We start from the raw sequence: 23,300 nt of genomic DNA, 5'->3' as shown, positions 1-23,300 counted from the left end.
CACTTTTTAGTAGATAATCACTGTAATATAAGTGCAAAAGGACTTCTCTGGTTTATCACGTTTATTAGATCTGCAGCTTTTGCCATCTGTTTTTTAAGATATACCCCACCCTCCCCCCCAGTGGGAAAAAAATGCATCATTAAATGCATGGATGTTTGCATTGGGGGTATATCTGCTAAACAGTGATTTGTATATTTTTGAATTTGGAAAGTGATGCTTAATATGTAGGAAATATCATGTCTCAAACTTTCTGTGCCTTTTTTTTTGTTTTTGTTTTTTTTACTACCACTTTTACACTCCACTGCCACCTGCAGATCATCGTGGAAAATAACTTTAAAAAACAAACAAAAACACATGACAAGTACAACCGTGTGTGCCTAGATGTGTTTTATTTAGTGAGGAATTATAGTCCTTTCCTTTCTTGTTACAAATGAATGTAGAGAGTACTGTATTATGCCAGATATGCAGCCAGTACATAAAAGAATAGAGCTCTGGGTGATCTGGCTGTAAATAGATCCAGGGCAGGGCTTTGAGACGTGCCTTCCTTCTAAACGTCCTTGACACGGCCCAATAAAAGTGTGTTCTCCTGTTTAATGGCCTTATAATCTTCCAAGATCTTCTGCAGATTGTTTAGCGTCTTCTTGGTGGCCTCCGTTTCTATCTGCAAGGAGAGATGATAGATTTGTGCACATTAGAGGTTCTACCCAATACAATCCTTTTAGTGGAATCTGTCTTTGTCTAACCCAGCCAGAATACAAATACCCATATTTACACATATACAGAAGCTGCATGTATTTTATAGCAAAACCAAACATTTTTAGAATAGTTTGAAGGTTTTTACAACTAAAAGTGAAGCCTCTTATCCGCTTGTTTATGATCTGTGTCTCATTGATGGATCAGACAGTAAATTTGGTAGCAATGCAGTACATGGATTGTATACATTCTACATGATAATTGAAGCAAATACATATCCTATAAACCTCTGATGGGCAGGAGTTTAAGGGATAGTTTAGGACCCGTTAAACAGAATAGGAGCCTCCTGATTGGCTGAGCTACTTCCTGGTCTAAACAGAGCTTACAGCAAAAGAAGGAAACACAACAAGCGCAAGAACTTCAAACGATATTGTTTAGTTTTTGGATACTAAACAATTCGGTATGATTTTTTTTTTTATTTAAACCCCTTTTACATTAACACAGTCGGATAGTTTGAAGGGAAATGTGGCTTTCCTACCAAACTGTACAATAATATATATATAGAAAATAAAAAGTGCTTTACAACATGTGGGAAGTTTATTCACTAAGCGGAGAATTGGGATTTGTTGGGATTACAAAATGTGGGTCAATATAGCTGTCATAATAACAGCAAATATGTTATAACAATTCTGAGTGTAAATACATCTCCAGCTAAGCTATTAAACTAACACCTTGGGATTTACTCACTAAACCTTTAATTGTGAAGAAATGACAAGCATATTATAGGCCAAAATATTATACTATTTTTCCATCCTAGCCATTATATTTAACAAATTGTAATTCTCTTGTCAATTTTCGATAATTCACAGCTTGGTAAATAAACACCCGTGTTACTTAAGACTTTTTACATCTCAGCTAACAGCCCTGAAGAGCCAGGAGCATTATAGGTTAGAATATATGTGAATACCTGCTCCTCCAGATCACGGATCTCTCTTAGGATGGTCCCCGTGTCCTCTATGGTTTGGATCAGCTGGCTGCAGTTCTGGGGTTGGAGGCAACGTACAAAAAGACAGGGATAGAATAGAATATGCTCATTTACAACTGATCTGAGGTGTAAAAATACAAAAAAATACACTGTACACCATGTAAAAATACACACATCTAAAAAAAAAACAAAAACACAATTTTATCTGTGTCTTATCGGAGACAAAATCATGAACATATCATCTGAAAATAGTCTTGCAATGCATTGTCCCTGCCAGTCTGTAGGCTAGTTACAAGTGATGGATGTATGCTCAAAGAGGACATCCTTACCTCATGAAGAGCTGCCAAATACTTGTAGGCCTTTCTGACTGGCTCGTCTTTCTTGGCGTCCTAAACATAAATTAAACAAATGGCGTCAGGTAAACACTTTCATAACACAGATTATGGTAATTCACGGAAAGAAACCCCCCAAAAAACGAAGAGGAACCGTACCTTAAACACCAGCTCGTCTGTCACCACAAAGGTCCGATCAACCTTCCCTGTCAGATTGTTGATCTCCTTCTGTAAATCTTTAGTGTCTGATAGAATCTGGATGGAAAAATGAAGATCTCCATATCAAGAAACAGAATGAGTCAAAGAAATGTGGGAACTTATATGGATGCATGGACGAAATTCTGGGAGAGAATGAGTGAAAAACATTCATTGCCGATTAATAGGTGTAATGTGAAGATACAAAATTGTGAAAACAAAGACATGTTGTGTAATTGATAGCAATTTTCTATAGGCAGTGTACTAACTCCCCAAAATCTCCTATAGGATACCTTTGTTATCTCCTCCTTCTGTTTCTTGATGTTGCTAACAATCTCCAAGATGCGCTGGGTGTATGCCGCTCGGGAAACTTCTCTGGGGAGAGACTCGTACTCTGACACCTGCAGGAGACACAAAGGTGTAAGGGGAGTAGGACACCATGAGAGGTGAGGGGAAGGAGATGAACATCAGAGAAGCAAGTTGTATCTACAAATAGCTGGTCAAGCTTTGGAGTGGACTAGGAGAACAGTCATATAAAGCACCAGTAGAGCAAAGCTGGACTGGTGGGTTATACGTTACGGAGAACCGATTTCCCAAAATTAATTTGGAGAAAGTACTGGGTGTTTTTCTTGTTCAATGTAGCAAACCACTGGATCGTGGGTAGCCAGCATCTGTCATTTCTTCTTTCTTAAAAGGACTACATTAGGCACTACTATCAGCCCATTCTAAATGTTGTACCTTCTGGGACACACCTGTTTTTTACAAGGAATACGTACAAACTAAAACACAAAAAGACCCTCTCACCAGCTGCTTGTAAAGTTCTTCCTTTCGCTTTGCCTCATCTGCGGCTCCCCGGATCTTGTCGTACAAATCTTTTGCTTCTTTCATCCAGCGCGATGATTCATCCTACGAGATGAGAGGACAATGAATCCAATGAATACGTCAGATTATATAAACCGCCGGAAGATTTCCAGAGCCTTTAAATTCCTTGGATCTTCACTACGCTTTCAGTATTCCTTTTATTTGTACAAAGTTACCGTAATCATTTTATTAACCTTCTGAGTATCAGTGGGATAAGCTGTAGAGTATTTGCTTAACTCAATACTTAAAAGGCCTTTAATTCGTTTATTTGTTTTGAAAATTCTTTACTTAAGTACAGGCAATCACATATGACAATGGTACTTGTTCAGCATATGTTGAAACAATACGTACAAAGTCCTGCAGGGTTTAAAATGTACTAAAAAAAAAAACCAATGAAATATAGTTTATATTCAGGATTAAGAAACTAAAGGATTTAGTGGGTGGCTTTGTGTTGTGAATTTGCGTTGATAATTATGAGGCACAAAGAATTACCCAAACTTAATAAAATTTACAAAAAATTAAAAAAGTAAAAAGCCGAGGGTTAGTAGGCTCTCCGGAATTCTTATTGATCCACCTTATTGACTATTGTAATGTATTGCTGAAGGTCTCCAACACATTAGAGGGGATCTTTTTATATATTTATATATTTTTTGATTGTGACATTTTCATTTTAATATGAACAAAAAGTTTACAGAGATAAATAAAATAAAATAAAAAAAAAAATAATACTCAAAGGGAATAATTAATAACAAGTATAAAATATGTCTAGCCTGTTCAGTGAAAAGAGTCTGGAGAACGTAATTGATTAATACAAATGTACTTTATGATGATAGAGTGTAAAATAACTAAAGTTAAACGAGAATTATAAAGTCATACATAGGGTACAAAAGGTAATAACGAAGAGTGATCTGTCTTTTTATAAGTTAAAATGTGATATAAATAAAAATCATTGGAGTCAAATCATTGGAGATGGGAGTGAAATGCTGTACCTCCCGCTCCTGGTGAACCCGTCTCAGCTCTCGGTAATCATCCAGCAGCCGAACGCGATGAGTCTCCCATTGTCCTACTAGGTTCACCATGCGGAGAGCGCTAGCGTCCACCAGAGCCTGGAAGATTACATTTACATTTCAGTTAAGATTATAATAAAGGACATCTTTAGAATGCCTTGCATGATTCCTAGTGAGCCTCTGGGCAGCAAAATATCAGATGCTGTGCACTGATTTGTTAGAAATCCAGAAATTTTTCGATATGTGTACATATGGATTTGTTTCTGACCCAAAGAGGGGAAAGACAGAAGTATAAGATTAAGAAGAACATTTTGCTTATAATTCAGGTTGACTGTAGATAGATTTTGTATGTCAGAGAGCAGGTTACATCTCACAAAAAGTTGCCAATATGGAATTTCTCTAAACAGGAAACAATAACAGTTTATGCACTTGTAGGTGACTAGGCCTTTATTGACCTCAAAGGAGAATTGTGACTGGCTGGATCAGTTGCCAGCAAATCAAAATGTAGGAAAGGTGGGGACGGATGACAAAAAAAATGTAATTTTAAGCTTGCTGCTGAGATTTATGGGTATGTACACACTACCTATTTAAAGATTTTATTATACTTTTGGCTGACGTCGGGATCAAACAACAAAGGAGGATATAAGATAATTATCAGAGCTTTGTGTGTGGATAGAGTGAATAGGTTTAGGGCAGTTTTCTGTTCACACGAATACACAGAGTATAATGATGTATCCTATTATTACAGGATCTGCGTACACTGGTTGATCAGATTATTGATTCAAGAATGTGTACTCTGAAGACAGTGATTCACACACTGATTAGTCTTACACGGCTGTGTTTGGTTATTTTCTCAAAGTCTGTGTGTACAATGAAGGATTAGTGTCTTAGAGGCTCTCTGTATATTGATGTATTACTGACTCAGGGGCCCTGTTTGCACACTGATGGCTTGGTGACTCAGGGGCCCTGTGTGCACACTGATGGATTAGTGACTCAGGGGCCCTTTGTGTACACTGATGGCTTGGTGACTTAGGGGCCCTGTGTGCACATTGATTGCTTGGTGACTCAGGGGCCCTGTGTGCACAAAGATGGATTAGTGACTCAGGGGCCATGTGTGCACACTGATGGATTAGTGACTCAGGGACCATGTGTGCACACTGATGGATTAGTGACTCAGGGACCATGTGTGCACACTGATGGATTAGTGACTCAGGGACCATGTGTGCACACTGATGGATTAGTGACTCAGGGACCATGTGTGCACACTGATGGATTAGTAACTCAGGGACCATGTGTGCACACTGATGGATTAGTAACTCAGGGACCATGTGTGCACACTGATGGATTAGTGACTCAGGGGCCCTGTGTGCACACTGATGGATTAGTAACTCAGGGACCATGTGTGCACACTGATGGATTAGTGACTCAGGGGCCCTGTGTGCACACTGATGGATTAGTAACTCAGGGACCATGTGTGCACACTGATGGATTAGTGACTCAGGGGCCCTGTGTGCACAAAGATGGATTAGTAACTCAGAGGCCCTGTGTGCACACTGATGGATTAGTGACTCAGGGGCCCTGTGTGCACATTGATTGCTTGGTGACTCAGGGGCCCTGTGTGCACACTGATGGATTAGTGACTCGAGGGACCATGTGTGCACACTGATGGATTAGTGACTCAGGGGCCCTGTGTGCACACTGATGGATTAGTAACTCAGAGGCCCTGTGTGCACACTGATGGATTAGTGACTCAGGGGCCCTGTGTGCACATTGATTGCTTGGTGACTCAGGGGCCCTGTGTGCACACTGATGGATTAGTGACTCGAGGGACCATGTGTGCACACTGATGGATTAGTGACTCAGGGGCCCTGTGTGCACACTGATGGATTAGTAACTCAGGGACCATGTGTGCACACTGATGGATTAGTGACTCAGGGGCCCTATGTGCACAAAGATGGATTAGTAACTCAGAGGCCCTGTGTGCACACTGATGGATTAGTGACTCAGGGGCCCTGTGTGCACATTGATTGCTTGGTGACTCAGGGGCCCTGTGTGCACACTGATGGATTAGTGACTCAGGGGCCCTGTGTGCACAAAGATGGATTAGTAACTCAGGGGCCCTGTGTGCACACTGATGGATTAGTGACTCAGGGGCCCTGTGTGCACATTGATTGCTTGGTGACTCAGGGGCCCTGTGTGCACACTGATGGATTAGTGACTCAGGGGCCCTATGTGCACAAAGATGGATTAGTAACTCAGGGGCCCTGTGTGCACATTGATGGATTAGTAACTCAGGAGCCCTGTGTGCACATTGATTGCTTGGTGACTCAGGGGCTCTGTGTGCACGCTGATGGATCAGTTATGAAGGCTCCTCTATTCGGAGCTCTGTATAAGAATACCTGTAACTTGGCAAGGTTGTTATCAGCGTCAGGTAGCAATTCCACCGCTCTTTTCTTCAGTCTAATGACATTCTCTTTCTCCTCGCATTGCTGGCGGGTCTCACTCACCTCCCTACTCGCCTGAATGAGAGAGTACAGTATGGGACATTAACACAGTCTCACAGCGTCTCCCCCAATGTTTTCAGTCCAGCTGTAACCTACCTGAGTCAGGGTCAGCTGGAGAAGTTTGGTACTCTCACTGAGTTCCTGGATCTCCCTCTCGATGACATCTATTTGTTGCTGTAAAGTTGTTAACTCCTGCTGTTCTGTGTCCACATCCTTAGACATGAAAGAAATGGCAAAAAACAAACAAATAAAGTCTCCAAACAAACACGTCTTTCGCCACAGTTTTTGATGAGAAGAATATGCTTTAAGGCCAGAATTGTACCCATAAATACAAGTTATTGCTCCTTTACCATGTCAGAAATAAATATGTGACCACAATTAACAGCAGATCATATTGAAATAAAAACAAAAAACTATTTTATCTTGTACTAAAATAACTTTTTAACATTCAATTAATGGCTTGATAACAGAGTGCAGTCAGTAATCTGAGTGTGATTATTTTCTATTGAAAGAAAGTCATAGGTTTACATCACCAAAACTTAGCTGTTCGTAAAGCCATTAAGTGAGGGGAAAAGACTTGAGACTTGCAAAAGGAGTAGAACAGTACGCTATTTTACTGGCCCACCAGAATGCAGAGTCTGCAGTAAGAGTCGTACAATAAATCAGAATTAGAAATACTGCAGCAGGTTCTCATTTGGACAATGCCCCATGAGGCAAAACACATCCCCCATATCTTCCCGAGCTCCAGCACTATATGGTGGCAATTTTGAGTCAAAGTGCCCAATATTTTGCAGAACTCTAGCTAAAGTTTTGCAAGTGCCCACTTTCAATTTGATTCACCCTTTCCTAAGGCAAAATCCATAATCCCCTTATATATCCAATGATCACTTTGCTCTTTGAGTCACCTCTTTCTCCAAGTTGTGTTTGTCATCTCCCCCCACCTCACTCACCATCAGCGCTACTTGATGCCCCAACAACATCATGGGGCATCAAGTGCAGCATTTGATTAGAACTTCATGGTTGATGGCGATCACCATGTATGTAGACACAATGTGAACTCAGAGGGTGATACCCATGCCGTAGAATCCCTATCCCTGCCTTATACGGATTGCTTTACCTGTGTGTCTTTCTTCGGAAGAATTTCTGAAGCCCTCTGCATCTGCTCCCTCAGCCTTTGAGGATCCTGATAAAAGATAGAGAGAGATCTGATTAACAAAGATTTAGACTCTCTCATGAAATGGACGATGAGAATGTCTACAGCAGAGATATGAATATGGAAATTATATATCTAATAATATTTACACAATAGGATACAGAAAGGTGGTGTATGTTTCTGAAAATTTAATTAGATTTATTTATTTTTCGGTCAATTCATATCAAGCAAATGTGTCGATTTCTCATTAATGTCTGCAATCTATATAGAAACAGAGAGGAACACACTTTCTAAAAATAAATCTTTATGACATTCATACTGAAAATATATCAAAAATACACACACACACAAATACAAAGAACACAACATATTTGTTAGAAAACTGCAAAACAGGCAAATCACGCCGAATGCTAAGCACCTCTAATGTAAGGTCCCATACCCAACAGAGCCTGACATATCAAAGACGTGGAAGAAATTATAAAAGCACTGGTTAAACCAGTACAAGAGAAGGAAGGTCGGACACTAAAAACAAACCCCCCAAAGTTTCGGCTATGAGCCTTTCACAAGGGAGGAACACTTTTAGCATGAATGTTATAAAGATTTATTTTTGTGTGCTTCTCTTTGTTTCTATAAATGAGTTGTGAGAAAGCACCTTTTCTATAGTTTATCTATTATTTCACTGTATTTTTTTTTTATTATTGATAGTGTCTACACAGTGTCTCACAGCAGAGATTAACTGTCAGATTGCAGACATTAGACGTAAATTATGCTATTTACGTCGAATGTCTGCAATCTGACAGTTAATCTCTGCTGCTTTCCAAGGTCAAGAGTGAGACCTGATCTAGGATACTGGATGAGTCGAGTCCCATCACAGCGCAGCCAACAAGCTCAATCAGCATTTAGTACAGTGGATGATCTTGGTCCCACACATTACAGCCAGCAGGGCCAGTTTACATTAAAAAAAAGCCCTGATTCTGCAGACATACTGTAGAGACTGAACTTTGCTGAGTACAGCAGCTATCATTTAAGGAAGATAGCCTGGTTGAGCCTGGACTTGCTCCGTAGCTTCCACATAATCGGTGCCAGCTTTGAATTGAGGCTGAGTAGCCTACCATAACCATAAATGCGTTTATTTTTTTCAAGACGACCAAACAACACAGAACAAATAACACCCAGTATAATAACCTATAACCCAAGCAACATATTTCAAGTAATGTGTGTCACTGCTTGATGGATCCCTTTAACGTTCCATCATTCACGAAAATGTAAAACCCATTAAACCAGTAGTACTGTGATACACTACATTTAAATCCAAGTATTAAAAAAATATATAGTTTTAAAATGGGCAGGTTCCCCCTAATTGTTATTTACATTTTATTTGGAATAGAACAGGTTACCTGCTGGTGAGTGAATTTCTGGGCGTGAGTGAATCTGGACCCTTTGTTGTGATCAGCTCCCGTTTCCACGTTAAAAGCTCTCAGCATTTCCAGGAGGTCCTGCGAGGAAGAGGACGGAGTCTGATTCTCTGCAAGGAGTTGGCTGGATTGGCGAAGTTGGTCCTGTATTCGTTTTTGTAGACGCTGGCGTTTTCTGCTTCGGTAGTCCTGCAGGAGCAACACATATTATTTAGACAGGAAAAGACTGGTGGTCTTTGAAAGTTTGACTATAAGTAAGAGGCCACCATCGTTGGATTAGTGGGAAGGGTCAGTCCTATTCATACTGGTCTATCACTCCTCCCCTACATCCATACATTTACATCACCTTAAAGATTATTTTCTGTAGAATCTAGCATTTTCTCTAAACAATTTCTTATAATAACACTTCTAGGTATGTCCCCTTAAGACCATTTTCAAACTTCAGGATACCTTTTTAGAATTCTCAGTTATTACTCACACTTGTGGCTGCGACCACAAATTATTATACAATATAAAACATTTCCATCCAGTAAGATATCTAGATATAGTAATGAAAGTAATAGTAATAGTAATGAAAGTAAATGATCTAAAATCTGGATATTTAGCACTAGTTTACCAGTATGTCTTGGTGTGTAGATAGCATTCTGATCAACTCAATGGAACTCATTTTATGGACTTTGGAAATATGTACTGTAGAAGGCACATCTGACGCTGCTGGGAATCCAATCTGTGCCCTGATGTTTTAACAAGTATTAAGTATATAGCACTGGAGCACTAACAACTGAGGGATCAGAAGTTAAAGTAGCTCTGTCAGTTTTGAGTATTTAGCAGATATGTCCTTTTTGGTATACTCATATTTCAGTGAAACTTTAAAACAGTCAATAAATATCATAATACAAAATGACAAAAGTTGGCAAAAAGTTGAACATCCATCAACTTTTGTCAATTCTCAGCAGAAGTGGCTAGCTTTGGGAAAATACATATTTTCACTCATTCTGCGAGCAATTATATGGAAGGTCTTATTCTTGTGCAAGAATACAACAGTATCAGGGATTCCTAGAGGATTAAGCCACAGAAGAACAAAAGTGACAGATCTACTTTGACCCACAATGGTAAGCTTCACATAAACAAAAAAATCAAAAGACACATCAACAATTTTAAACAAATATAATGTAGATCATGCTGTATTTTATTCAAAAACATGTTTAATAAGATGTCTCCTTTACCGTGGACCTTTCATATACAGATAGCATATTCATGTTTAAAGTAAACTTTATAGGGGGGGCGGAGCCTGACCAGCTAGCTGAACGGACGCGTGTTCGCTGGGCTCCCACAGCCAAAATCAATTAACCGTGGCTAATTGCCGATCCAACCTCCTAACCAAGCAAGGCTGTGCTACCGGTACTCAGTGTGCTCTGCCAAACCTTTTGATACCTCTCACGAGGCAATCGGTACACAGGAGCCCGAGACGTCAGACCACTGCCGGCGGGTGATGGACCTGGGGAGAGACGGCTGCTTTCCCCGTCCCCTCACTGGCAGCCCTGACAGCATAATACTCCCTCCCCCCTACCCCCCCGGACTGGTGGGGGTGATCCCAGTCCATTCCTGGGTGACAGCCCAGCTAAGCAGGAGGCAAGAGACGCACAGACAACCTGCAGCACCAGAGTGGGGGAACAATGGCGGACGCCACATGCACACCAAGCCACAGTGAAGGAGAACCCGACATGTTGGCACGGCTAGGCCGCACATTTGCAACCTTCTGGCTTAAACTGGCACACAGACTGAAACAAGCGGAGACCCAAACAGCAGAGAAGATCTCATCTGAAGGGCCACCTCCTGGCTCCCAACACCGGCGGGCAGCCCACAGACCGCAGACAAACGACGCCGGACAAAGCAACATATCCAGCCCGTTTGCAAGTCCACTCGACCACGTGGGGCTAAGACTGGGATTCTCCACACGAGACTGCTGCAACAGCAGAGGGATCACCCCAGAACGCACGCTTCCACTGAGGTATCAAAGGGAACAAAAAGCCCAACTGGTCGATCCTCGGTAAGCTAGGGCAACCTGCAGCACTCTGTCAGGATTACAGAATGATCCAGCACGTAGAATTGTATAACACAGAGGACTGATAGGTAACGTATACCGGACCTTAGAATGGCCGGACTAACGTACCAAAGAATAGTCAGTAATAGCCGAGGTCAAGGGATACAGAAAGAGACACAACAATAAGGAAGAGCCAGGGGTCAGGGATGCCAGAAAACATTGAAGTCAAAAACAATGCCAAAGTCAAATAACCATAAATACCAGAAATGCAAAAAAGAGACTCAGGTAGAGAGACAGTGTCAGGTTGCTAGTGATTATTGGGGGGTAACCCCTATGAGAAATAAATTAGAAAAGTAGAACCAAAAACTCGTACCCCAAATTAAAGGAGGAGAGGTGTCCTATAGGATAAACCACTCTCTCTTCTCTATATGGAGCGAGTGTTTATTTTGTAGCAACCCATTCGCAGTATTTGTTGATTAACTAAAATATAACCTTTAATAAATCATTAAAATAAGTAGTAGAGAAAAAATGTAAATCGAGTAGAAAAAATATATATATATATACACACAAAGTCTAAAAAGGCTGTAGTCAACTAGCCTTTATTACTGTCAGGGCTTAAATAGCCTCAGTCTGTTTGCAGCCACGGTGGTTACAGGTAGAAGCAAAAAAAGTAAAAAAGTAGTGGTTATTCAGGTTTGTAAAGATTGTCGGAGTTTGACTTAAACACCATCCACATACCACAACAACTTGCCACCCTGGAGGCAAACAAACCCAAACAAATCCAGATTTGAGCCCCCTATAATTAGCTGAAAACAATCCTCACAGCAGCTAGGACACAGTATAGTGGTCTGTAAATAGCGTAACACTCAGGGGTAAGTAGTGACCAGGAAAAACCTGATCAAAACCTCCACATCCCTAGTCTATAGCGGTAAGAGTAGTAAAGCTAAGTGTCCCTGCCACCGGTTACACAGAAACAGCTCACTGCTTCAGTTCAATTGTTCAAAGATTCGCTGGAGAGTAAAGGAAACATACTATCGGTCCCTATTTTTCAACTCCCTAAAGTTACGATAATTCTTGAACAGGCGTCCCTGCGCTAGAGAAACAACTGGAGAGTATTTCAAAGAAAACTTCTATCTGTCCCTAGTTTTCAAGCTCCATCTCTAGCTAGTGTTAAACATAAAATAATCAGGCGTCCCGACGCGCGTTTCGCCAATACATTGGCTCGTCCAGGGGAACCGGGTTACTGCCTGGTGGTAGTTTAAATATCCCTCCCTCTCCTCCCATTGGTCGATTGTTAGCCAATACTGGGAGGGGAGGGGCTGGGAGTAAGTGAGTGTTGGTTTAACCCTTCGAGATCGGGTACAGATTCGGCACTCCAACCGACATCATTAAAATTGCTGTACCCTATAGTGGTACAGTAATGATTATATCGTCTTTGGGTACTAGAGGCAGAAGTGTCCATAGGACAACAAGCATCCACCTTCAAACCAGATTTTCAATAAGAGGTTCACAACCAGTAGTTATATACATGCTCCGTTTCTATATATACACACATGGCCAGACACTAAGAATATAATGTCCTTGTACAACATACAGTCTGATGTTGATGTGCTGGCACTCAGTTAAAACGAAACGTTTTCTAGGTGTTTCTGGGAAGTAATGGTTCATCAAGCACCCCCACACCTTAGATATGACTACATTCTCCTGGGGATCCAGTGAGGCACTCTGTGTCCCAGTATAGTCTTTTATAATGTCTAGATCCTTTGATTGGTGGAATGTAGGGTTTATATGAGCATAAATATAAGATAAAGTTAGGGAAGAGAAAAAATGTGAAGAAACATGTGAAAAGAAAAGAAATTTATGAGAAAAAATGAAATCCTGTTTCTTATGTTGTAAGCCAGTGCTGTAAATCATGCTGTAGTTCCATTATCTGGAATTCTGTACAATCTCCAATAGGGATTAACCCCTCTCTGTAAGTGCCACGATGAATTTGGAGAAACCAAACTAGTAATGCTGTAGGAAAATGTACACTTCACATTTTCAACATCTACTAGTTAAAATATTCGAAAGGTGACGAAACAGACCCCTCTTTTTTATCTTCCCAGAGATTCCTAGGCATGAATAAACGGAGTAAAATTAAATTCTTCATTCAGTCCTCTAGGGTATAGGGTCTGAAAAGAATAGATCCAGCGAGACTCAGCCTTTAGCAAAGAAATATTAATGTCACCCTTTCGATGGTTCAGAGTCAGTTGTTGTAGTACCTGGAACTTCAAGACTTCAGGTTTAGACGCATGGTTGATCCTTACATGTTTTGAAATCGGAGTTTCAATGTGTAGATTGGAGATAGAATTAATGTGCTGTAAGATGCGTCTGCGTAGTTGCTGATAGGTTTTTCCTATATACTGTAGCCCACACTCACATGTTATTATATAGATAACATTGGTGGAACTACAGTTGATGAATGCATTGATGGTTATCTCTGTTGAAGTTCTTTTATTCCAGACAGACCTGGTTGGTGCAATAAATTTACAGGCTTTACAATGTCCGCATTTGAAAAGGCCTTTGGTTGTTAACCAGGTGGAAGTAAGAGGTGTAGTCGAGCCAGGTTTCAGGTGACTGTGTGTTAGTATGTCACCAAGATTGTTTGCTCGTCTACAAGTCATAGAGGGTTGTTTAGTGATGGTCTTTCTCAAACTGGTGTCATATTGTAGTAACGGCCAGTTTCTGCTTAAGACATGTTGTGCTGTGTTCCAATGTTTATCAAAAGTTCCTATGAATCTTGTCAGACTCGGGGTGTTGCTGAGTTCCCTAGGAGGTCTATGTAGGCTTTCGGATCTGTCTACATTAGTGGTTCTTTGGTAGGCTCTTTTGAGAATTCTGTTGGGATAGCCCAATGACTTAAATCTAGTTCTTAAATCTTTCGCTTCTTTCTCAAAATCCTCCTGGTTTGAACAGTTTCTCTTAGCCCTTAAATATTGGCCATATGGAATGTTGGCCTTTAAATGAAAAGGGTGGTAGCTTTGCCAGTGCAGCAAACTGTTTGTTGCTGTGGGTTTCCTAAAAAGTGATGTGCTTACATCCCCATTTTCATGTATGTTGATGTTCAGATCTAAGAAGACCAGGTGTTTTTCGTCAATGACATGAGTGAGTTGGAGGTTAATATCATTGTGATTGAGTTCATCAACCAGCTGTTTGAATTGGGAGAAAGAACCTGTCCAAAAGATCAGAATATCATCTATGTAGCGAAACCATTTGTGTATAGATGGAAAGTAATTTGAGTTTGACACATTAAACACAATTGTCTCCTCCCACCATCCCAAAAATAGATTCGCATAGCTGGGTGCGCAAGACGAACCCATAGCCGTGCCCCTTGTCTGTAAATAATATTTTCCATTAAAGGTGAAATAGTTGTGTGTTAACACAAAACGGAGCAAAGTTAGAATAAAAGTTTGTTCTTGTTCGATAAAGGTTCCCGATTGTTCCAAAAAATAGGCTACTCCAGCTATACCATTCTCGTGTGGGATGTTGTTATATAATGCCACTACATCCAAGCTGGCTATAGATGTATAAGGAGGCACCGTCAGATTCTCTAGGGCCAGAAGGGTCTGTTTTGTCTTATTGAAAATCTGGTTTGAAGGTGGATGCTTGTTGTCCTATGGACACTTCTGCCTCTAGTACCCAAAGACGATATAATCATTACTGTACCACTATAGGGTACAGCAATTTTAATGATGTCGGTTGGAGTGCCGAATCTGTACCCGATCTCGAAGGGTTAAACCAACACTCACTTACTCCCAGCCCCTCCCCTCCCAGTATTGGCTAACAATCGACCAATGGGAGGAGAGGGAGGGATATTTAAACTACCACCAGGCAGTAACCCGGTTCCCCTGGACGAGCCAATGTATTGGCGAAACGCGCGTCGGGACGCCTGATTATTTTATGTTTAACACTAGCTAGAGATGGAGCTTGAAAACTAGGGACAGATAGAAGTTTTCTTTGAAATACTCTCCAGTTGTTTCTCTAGCGCAGGGACGCCTGTTCAAGAATTATCGTAACTTTAGGGAGTTGAAAAATAGGGACCGATAGTATGTTTCCTTTACTCTCCAGCGAATCTTTGAACAATTGAACTGAAGCAGTGAGCTGTTTCTGTGTAACCGGTGGCAGGGACACTTAGCTTTACTACTCTTACCGCTATAGACTAGGGATGTGGAGGTTTTGATCAGGTTTTTCCTGGTCACTACTTACCCCTGAGTGTTACGCTATTTACAGACCACTATACTGTGTCCTAGCTGCTGTGAGGATTGTTTTCAGCTAATTATAGGGGGCTCAAATCTGGATTTGTTTGGGTTTGTTTGCCTCCAGGGTGGCAAGTTGTTGTGGTATGTGGATGGTGTTTAAGTCAAACTCCGACAATCTTTACAAACCTGAATAACCACTACTTTTTTACTTTTTTTGCTTCTACCTGTAACCACCGTGGCTGCAAACAGACTGAGGCTATTTAAGCCCTGACAGTAATAAAGGCTAGTTGACTACAGCCTTTTTAGACTTTGTGTGTATATATATATATATTTTTTCTACTCGATTTACATTTTTTCTCTACTACTTATTTTAATGATTTATTAAAGGTTATATTTTAGTTAATCAACAAATACTGCGAATGGGTTGCTACAAAATAAACACTCGCTCCATATAGAGAAGAGAGAGTGGTTTATCCTATAGGACACCTCTCCTCCTTTAATTTGGGGTACGAGTTTTTGGTTCTACTTTTCTAATTTAACCATAAATACCAGAATCAATAACGCGCTCTCGGACAACCACAAGGGAAACCACGACAGGGCACTGAGCGGGATGAGAACTGGGCCTAAATACCCCTCCTCTAGATCTGATAGGCTGTAACCGGCCTTTGACCCCAAAGCAGTTACCAGGTTCCCATTTGCATAATTGCTGCTCAGCATTAACCCTTCTGTGGATTTAGTTGCTGCTCGGCACAACTTTTCCTGTGTGGACAGTAAATGCCATTAACCACATTTTTATAAGCGGATGAATATGTGACACACTCATCCTGGCTACCTGACTCTGATCACCCTCTGGATCACTCCTCTTACGATACCTACTGTGCTCCTCACTCCAAGTACCTTGTCTCAAGAGCACTGGGACCTTACACACACTGGACTTGTGCTTCCCAGCCCTGGGAGTGGGCTGAAGAGACACTCACCGACCAGCACGAGCCCAGACACCAAGCGACTTGCCTACTTACCCTCGCATGCACTACCGTTAGTGATGTTAATAGGGAAAATCCTAGTGGTGTATCATTAACAGACATTGGTTATATGTTTCAAGTCAGATTACTATTTTCGTATCTAACCATCTCTCACCACGTCCCACCCATAGAGAGGCATCTCACACTAACTTTTTTGTGTTCTAGTTCGGGCCTGGCATAACTGGCAACCACTCTCTCAAAGCTCAGGCAGCCAAGAAAGTTGTCTACTCCTTATTTTAGTCAGCTTAAGAAGAGCTTAATTACTGGCACTCAGAACTTTAGTAATAGCAGCCACCAACTACTAGAATAGCAATGTTATACGCATGCTTATTTACTGTAGTCACTAATGTGTATCTGATGTTAGCTCATACAGTCAGCAAACTCATTAACGACACAACGACCATTTTTCTCATATATGTATAGTTTACTATCTATATTAATGCTACTAAAGTACTCCAAGCGTGTCATCTTGCAAAATATTCCCCTGCCTAGATAGTAAAGCGAGGTTATTTTATTTTATGTTATGAAAATACCCAAGCAATGTAAATCTATACTGTTTATAGCCTTACAAAAATGTGCTAGATCTACCATGTACCTCTTTGTTCAACTGTTCATAATGTGCTGGAGGATTGTTTTGGGGTACCTCACATGTGAATGTTAGAAGCTTACGCACTACTAAAATAAAGAATAAAAAAAAAAAAAAAAAAAAGTAGACTTTATATTGTATGTGGTTTTTCATAAAATCCAACGTGTTTTTGTGATTTTATATATACAGTAGTATCCACTTTCCAATCTCTAGCCATATCCCAGCCCGCTAACACTTTATCATGCTGCATGTTTATGAATAATAATCAACCAGGGTTTTTTCTCTACTGGGAATGTGTGTAAGATCATATCTCCTATTTTTTTTTTTTTATAATTCTTTATTTTTGTTGTGCATGAATAACAACCGCTTGTCAGCAATGCCACAACAGCATATTCCAACACATTGAGCATATAGATTTGACATGTTATATAGCATTTAAGTAGACCAAGCACAGTTTTTATGTTATTAAGGCAGGCTAGGTACACATAGGTTATTCGCATTAGTTATAGTAAATTACATCATCGCTCGGTAACAGTAGCTTAGGGTGAACGTTGCTGTTGCATATCCTCGCTTATCAGTAGTTTGCATGTTAATGTATGCTTTGCAATGCTTTAGTCTAATGTGTCAGGGAGGATTTCACATGCAGGTGTACATATAGATAGACTTATTAACATATATTAAAATAGTAAGGTAACTAGCGTAACTGAATCAGGTATTTAAAGTAATACAATGGCAAAAGTGATTTCGTCTATAAGCAGCCTGAGCGCAATTTAGTTTACAGCAATACAGGGCTGAGAAGGTGAGAAGAAGAGAAGAGAAGGCATATTAGTAGAGACATGTTTCAACTTATTCAACTTGCGGTCTAAAATGCCGATATAGGCCAATGCACGTTGGTAGAAAATAAACGCCTATCTGGGAGAGACACAAATAGCGTGGAAAGTTCAAAGAGAGCTAGGTAGCCTATTGGTTTTGCACGGTGTCATACTATTGTGCCAACTAGAGGCAAATGTCCCCAAATGTCCCCTTTTACCCTACGCCCGTGGGCGGCAGGCTGATGGCGTGGGTTTGAGAGCGGTCCGAGGCTTGCCACGTGGGGGACACCGCTAGTGCTGGGGTTGTATTATTCCGGCTGACAACAGTCTCTTGAGCTGGCCCCCTAGCTTGTCTGCTTGCCTCGGGGTATTGCTGGGGCTGGGCTGTTGCTCGTCCGCGGGCTTTCTGTGCTGGTTGTGGATGCTTGAAAAGGTGAGTGATCGCTACTCGCTGCTTCGCCTTCTGTCTTCGTCCCTTTCCAGAGGTCGCCCTGGGGGCTCGTTGTGGATACTCACACAGGTGCCGCCGGGTAGCTGGTCGGACCCATGCTGCCACCGCTCGAGCTGCCTGTTTGAAGGCCTGGGCCTTGTAGCGCAGTTGTGACCATAAGCTGGAGCAGATTTGGTCAAAGAACTCCTGGGGGTGTCTGGGTGGGGTGGCCAGGGTGTCCCTTGTGCCATGTTTCATCTCCCCTATCTTCTTCGTTGCGTGTCTGTCAGTGCTGAGTTGTGGTTGCAGCAGGCCACGTGTAGTGGTGTGTGGCTTGTCCGCCATCTTGGGCCTTACAGCTTCCATACTGCTTGGGGGAGCATCTGCTTTAAAGTCTCCGTTTGTGTCTCGTGCTGGTGCGGACCGGGATATCCCCCACCGGTCCCTAGGGGGGGGGGAAGCGGTGCGTGAGTGTCCCCTCTTCAGCCTGAGAACCGGGAGAGCGGCCGTCTCTCCACGGCTCCCACCCGTGCAGGCCGCGGGCTGTGAAGCGGGCGATTCTGCGGCGGAGAGTCCCGAACCGGGTATCTCCAGACTCCGCACCACCTCCTGGGTGTGAAGGTGGTTGTCCGCTGCGGGCACGTTGCGGTGGTCGGGCGCAATGCCCAGAATCAGGGCCTCAGATGCGGGAGCTCCCGCCATGTGCGACTTGCTCGTTCCGCTGGTAAGCTCCGCCCCCTCATATCTCCTATTTTAAAAGCAATTATGTAATCTTACCTCTGCGGATAAACGAGAGGCCAAACCCTGACTCTTCCATTCGGCCTCCCATTCCTGCACCGCACTGAGCTCCGATGTGTTCCTCTCCAGGAGGGAAGCAGCCAGAGAGGGGACGTTAGGCAGTTGGACGTTGATCAAGGGAAGGTATTTCACCCAATACTCCTTTCTTTCTGTACAGGAGGATAGAGAGAGCTCTATAAAGATTTAACATCCGGTGGGACTTTTCCGTATTCACTGTACTTACAGCTCCTAGATCTCCGTCTTTCTTACCATTTGAGACAGATTTCATTGAAGGATCCCCAGCCATAGAAAGAGCCTGAGACTGAAACCGATGCAACCGGTACAAGCTCTGCAATGGAGAAAAAAAAACACATTGGGGAGATCTAAAAACAATGCTTCCAACCCATGTGTTCCCAGAACACTGCAGAGAATTGTCGGTAATTTATGAAGCTATTCACTGCAGTGTGACGGAACGTTCACATCTGATTCAGGGGTCAAGAAGGAATTGTTTCCTAGTTTGTTGCAAAATTGGAAGCGCTACAGACTAGGTTTTTTGCCTTCTTTTGGATCAACAGCAAAAACAAATGTGAGGAAGGCTGAACTTGATGGACGCAAGTCTCTTTTCAGCTATGTAACTAGGTAAGAACAACCGAGCATCAGGCCAGAATGATCAGAATCTTATGTAAAAGGGTAGGGAAATTTACATTTATCAAATACTGAAAAAAAATACTGTACTCCTTTTAATATTTTCCAGTAAGTGGCACAGTTGCAAAATAAACACTTTTCTAAACCACTTGTTTGCAGGTGTAATCCATAAAAATCACAATATTTGGCCACTGACCATACAAGACACCAGCAGGCACCACCCTTATAGCCTTCACTCTGCCATTTTGTGTCAATGTATTTAATTTTTTTTCTTAGTTTAATAATTTATTGCCTGTGATGAGCTGATCCTGCTCTGGCTGAAAAGTTTAAATATACTTATTGTAGCTTGTTGTCAATCATGTTAGCTCATGATAGCTTCTGTTTGGCTAAACATGAAATGGGCCACCTGCAATGCAATGTTGGCTAGGTTACAGTCAGACTTTACGGAATAACCCTGTCATTCCCTCCAGACAGATCTATAGGCTGCTTGGCAGGAGTATACATTGTATTGAATTGTTTCATGCTGTTCTACTGCCCTCTTCTGGTCATTGTGTGCACATACCTGAGATCTTTGTACGGAGAGGGTTCTACATGATGGAGGCACCCAGGGTTGAGAAAGTTGCTGTTTTATTTTGGCTGCGATGTCTCTTTGAAGGACGGCCGATTTACCTGCAAGAGACAAGAGAAAATAAATTATTGTTAACTTTCAAAGTGATAAATTGTATCTGTACTCTAAAAGGTTCATCAAACAGCAACATATTAAGGGAGTTATGACAGGATAATGCAGCTGTGATAAAAGAATTAAACAACAGTATTGGGGGCACAGAAACTTAAATAACATTTTAAAAAGTGATACTTTATCTTTAATGAGGAAATCTCATGCTCATAAGAAAAGTTTAGAAGTATGTTTGTTTGCTTTTTAACGTGTGACTGGTTCCCCCCTCAATGGCATAGAGAAGGCATTTTATGTAAATTAAGTAGGATTTTCTAACTATATTTTGGCACAATGAAATGATATCAGGATGTATGCTTTGCTAATTTTTCTCAGTTTGCGAGACTCATATTTAAAGCTTCCGAACACTTTGATAAATGAAGGACAACATACAATGAAAAAATATACACTGACTCACAATCATTATACCCAAGGATAACGGGGGAAGGAATCTGTTAATTTGCCCAATATGCTTTGTCTATGTCTTTTATAGAAGGCAACTATGTCAAAATGTAATGTTATAAAGTATAAACAGATATGTATAAAAATATATTTATTAAAATAACTTGAAAAAGAGCATTACAAAGGTGAAAGTTCAACTTTAATTATATGAACAATCCACTACATACATAATAAAGTACATAACTGACAGTGTACAAATCCAATAGTAATGCAACATTTTTTAACAGACTAGATATGTGAATAGTTTGGGGAGGAACTCACGTCTGTCTGAGCACTATGAGGGTTCAAACTCAGGTCTCAAAAACTGGGAGATTAAGCAACAAATACTTATTCTACTCCCTCTTACAGTGTACCTGCTGGCTGATGAGAGTCCTCCTGGGAGTCTCTCGGGAGTTTCTCAGCAAGAAAAATAAGAAGTGCTCGGATATCAGGCTCGCTGCTGTAAAGGAATGTCTGGTAACCGATTTCACCTGAGTATCCCAGATCCTAAGAGAATAATAGATTTAAAAATCGCAGCACATGATAGGAAGTTTCGTGCATTTTGCCAAAAGGACACTATAACTGTGACCTCATTTAAGTGGTTATAGTGTCCGTAGTCCCATGGTACAGTCATTTCATTCAGAGTTAAACAGTTTTATTTTTTTAACACTAAACAAACTAAAGCAGTCATTCCTCTGTGTTTTGCAGTTGTGGGCAGATGTGATTGGCTGAGAGTGTCAGCTGGCTGATTTCAGCCTATTACAACGCCCATTGCTGGTATGAATCGGTATGGCTAAAAGTAAATGTGTAATCAATGCCTTAGCCATACCTCTAGTCAGAGCTGTGCTATAATTGACCAATGACCTTTATTTAGTGTTCAACTGCTCAAACATGGTTTAACATTGTCAATATAACCATTCATGAAATAAAATGGTTATTGTCTCCATTGTGTTACAGTGTCCACTTAAGTTATGTAATATATTTTGAGACATCCCAACGCCTGGGTATTACCAGCCATGTAATATATCGAGACATCCCAACGCCTGGGTATTACCAGCCATGTAATATATAGAGACATCCCAACGCCTGGATATTCCCATCTATGAAATATATTGCCAGACATCCCAAGGTCTTGGTATTCCCAGCTATGCAACATATTGCCAGACATCCCAACCCCTGGGTATTCCTGGCTATGTAATATATTGCCAGACATCTCAACCCCTGGGTATTCCATTTATGTAATATATTACCAGCGATCCCAACCCCATGTCATTCCCAGCTATGTAATATATTACCAGACATCCCAACCCCTGTGTATTCCCAGCTATGTAATATATTGCCAGACATCCCAACGCCTGGTTATTCCTGGCTATGTAATAGATTACCAGACATCCCAACGCCTGGGTATTCCTGGCTATGTAATATATTACCAGACATCCCAACCCCTGGGTATTCCCAGCTATGTAATATACTGCCAGACATCTCAACCCCTGGGTATTCCCAGCTATGTAATATACTGCCAGACATCTCAACCCCTGGGTATTCCCAGCTATGTAATATATTGCCAGACATCCCAAGGCCTGGGTATTCCCAGCGATGTAATATATTGCCAGACATCCCAACCCCATGGCATTCCCAGCTATTTAATATACTGCCAGGCATCCCAACGCCTGGGTATTCCCAGCTATGTAATATATTACCAGACATCCCAACTCCTGGGCATTCCCAAGTAAATTATACATTGAGAGACATCCCACTACAATGCCCACTGCGGCATGTACCCCGCCATCCTCAAATACAAGCATCTTATCAATGTGCACATTTACATCAAGATGTATATAAAACAGCCATGTCCTGTGACAGTGTAGCAGTTTGCCCATCAGTATAGTATCAGATCCCCTGTAACAAATATAACGTATCCCACTCACCTGGCAAGCCTGTGCAAGACTGGTGCCTATTCTGAACCGTGCCGACATACCCGGGGGTAGTGTATGGCTGAGACTTGCCCCTATGGAGGGGTTTATTACACGGAGACATCTCACCACGGCCTCCACAATAAGCTCTGTGTTAAACTGACGCACACTCTGTACGTCTTCTGGAACATCACTGTTAATGTCAAAAAAATAAGCATCACTGACTTTTTGTAGAAGTCATAGTGAGAACTGTACATTTTTCTATACATTCTCTGAATGCAAATAACAATATTGCAATAGCCAGTTCATACAATTATGTTGCTTACAGTTTAAAGGATTTAAACATGTATTCCTGAACCAATAGTGTTAAAACCACCATCTAGCCCCCTATATACAGCAAAATCTTACCTTTATTGCAGTCTGCAGCTGCTGGCTCTGCCGTCACTGATCTGCCTGCTTGGCTGACATCATCAGAAGTGCTGTTCTGAGCCAATCACAATGCTTTCACATTAAGGAGGCAGATTAGGGGCAGAGC

General features: G+C 41.4%; 1 protein-coding gene across 1 annotated transcript in view; it reads right to left on the bottom strand.

Annotated features, from left to right (window-relative positions):
- Window positions 1-372: 372 nt before the first annotated feature.
- CCDC22 (coiled-coil domain containing 22) overlaps window positions 373-23,300 on the bottom strand; it is a 29,040-nt gene continuing 6,112 nt past the window's right edge. Inside the window, exons 2-17 of the mRNA XM_063432518.1 lie at window positions 22,781-22,958; window positions 21,227-21,359; window positions 20,262-20,368; window positions 19,325-19,403; window positions 19,055-19,224; window positions 9,128-9,334; window positions 7,695-7,760; window positions 6,674-6,790; window positions 6,473-6,592; window positions 4,056-4,172; window positions 3,010-3,111; window positions 2,499-2,606; window positions 2,170-2,265; window positions 2,008-2,067; window positions 1,661-1,735; window positions 373-661 (exon numbers count right to left, since the gene is read on the bottom strand). Of these exons, the coding sequence (XP_063288588.1) occupies window positions 548-661; window positions 1,661-1,735; window positions 2,008-2,067; window positions 2,170-2,265; window positions 2,499-2,606; window positions 3,010-3,111; window positions 4,056-4,172; window positions 6,473-6,592; window positions 6,674-6,790; window positions 7,695-7,760; window positions 9,128-9,334; window positions 19,055-19,224; window positions 19,325-19,403; window positions 20,262-20,368; window positions 21,227-21,359; window positions 22,781-22,958 (1,849 nt within the window). The 3' untranslated portion in view covers window positions 373-547. The remainder of the gene's footprint in view (window positions 662-1,660; window positions 1,736-2,007; window positions 2,068-2,169; window positions 2,266-2,498; window positions 2,607-3,009; window positions 3,112-4,055; window positions 4,173-6,472; window positions 6,593-6,673; window positions 6,791-7,694; window positions 7,761-9,127; window positions 9,335-19,054; window positions 19,225-19,324; window positions 19,404-20,261; window positions 20,369-21,226; window positions 21,360-22,780; window positions 22,959-23,300) is intronic.

This window comes from Pelobates fuscus, chromosome 9 (assembly GCF_036172605.1).
Source record: "Pelobates fuscus isolate aPelFus1 chromosome 9, aPelFus1.pri, whole genome shotgun sequence".
Classification (NCBI taxonomy): Eukaryota; Metazoa; Chordata; class Amphibia; order Anura; family Pelobatidae; genus Pelobates; species Pelobates fuscus.
The sequence above is the reverse complement of the archived record's forward strand: the minus strand, read 5'-3'. Positions and strand labels throughout refer to the sequence as shown.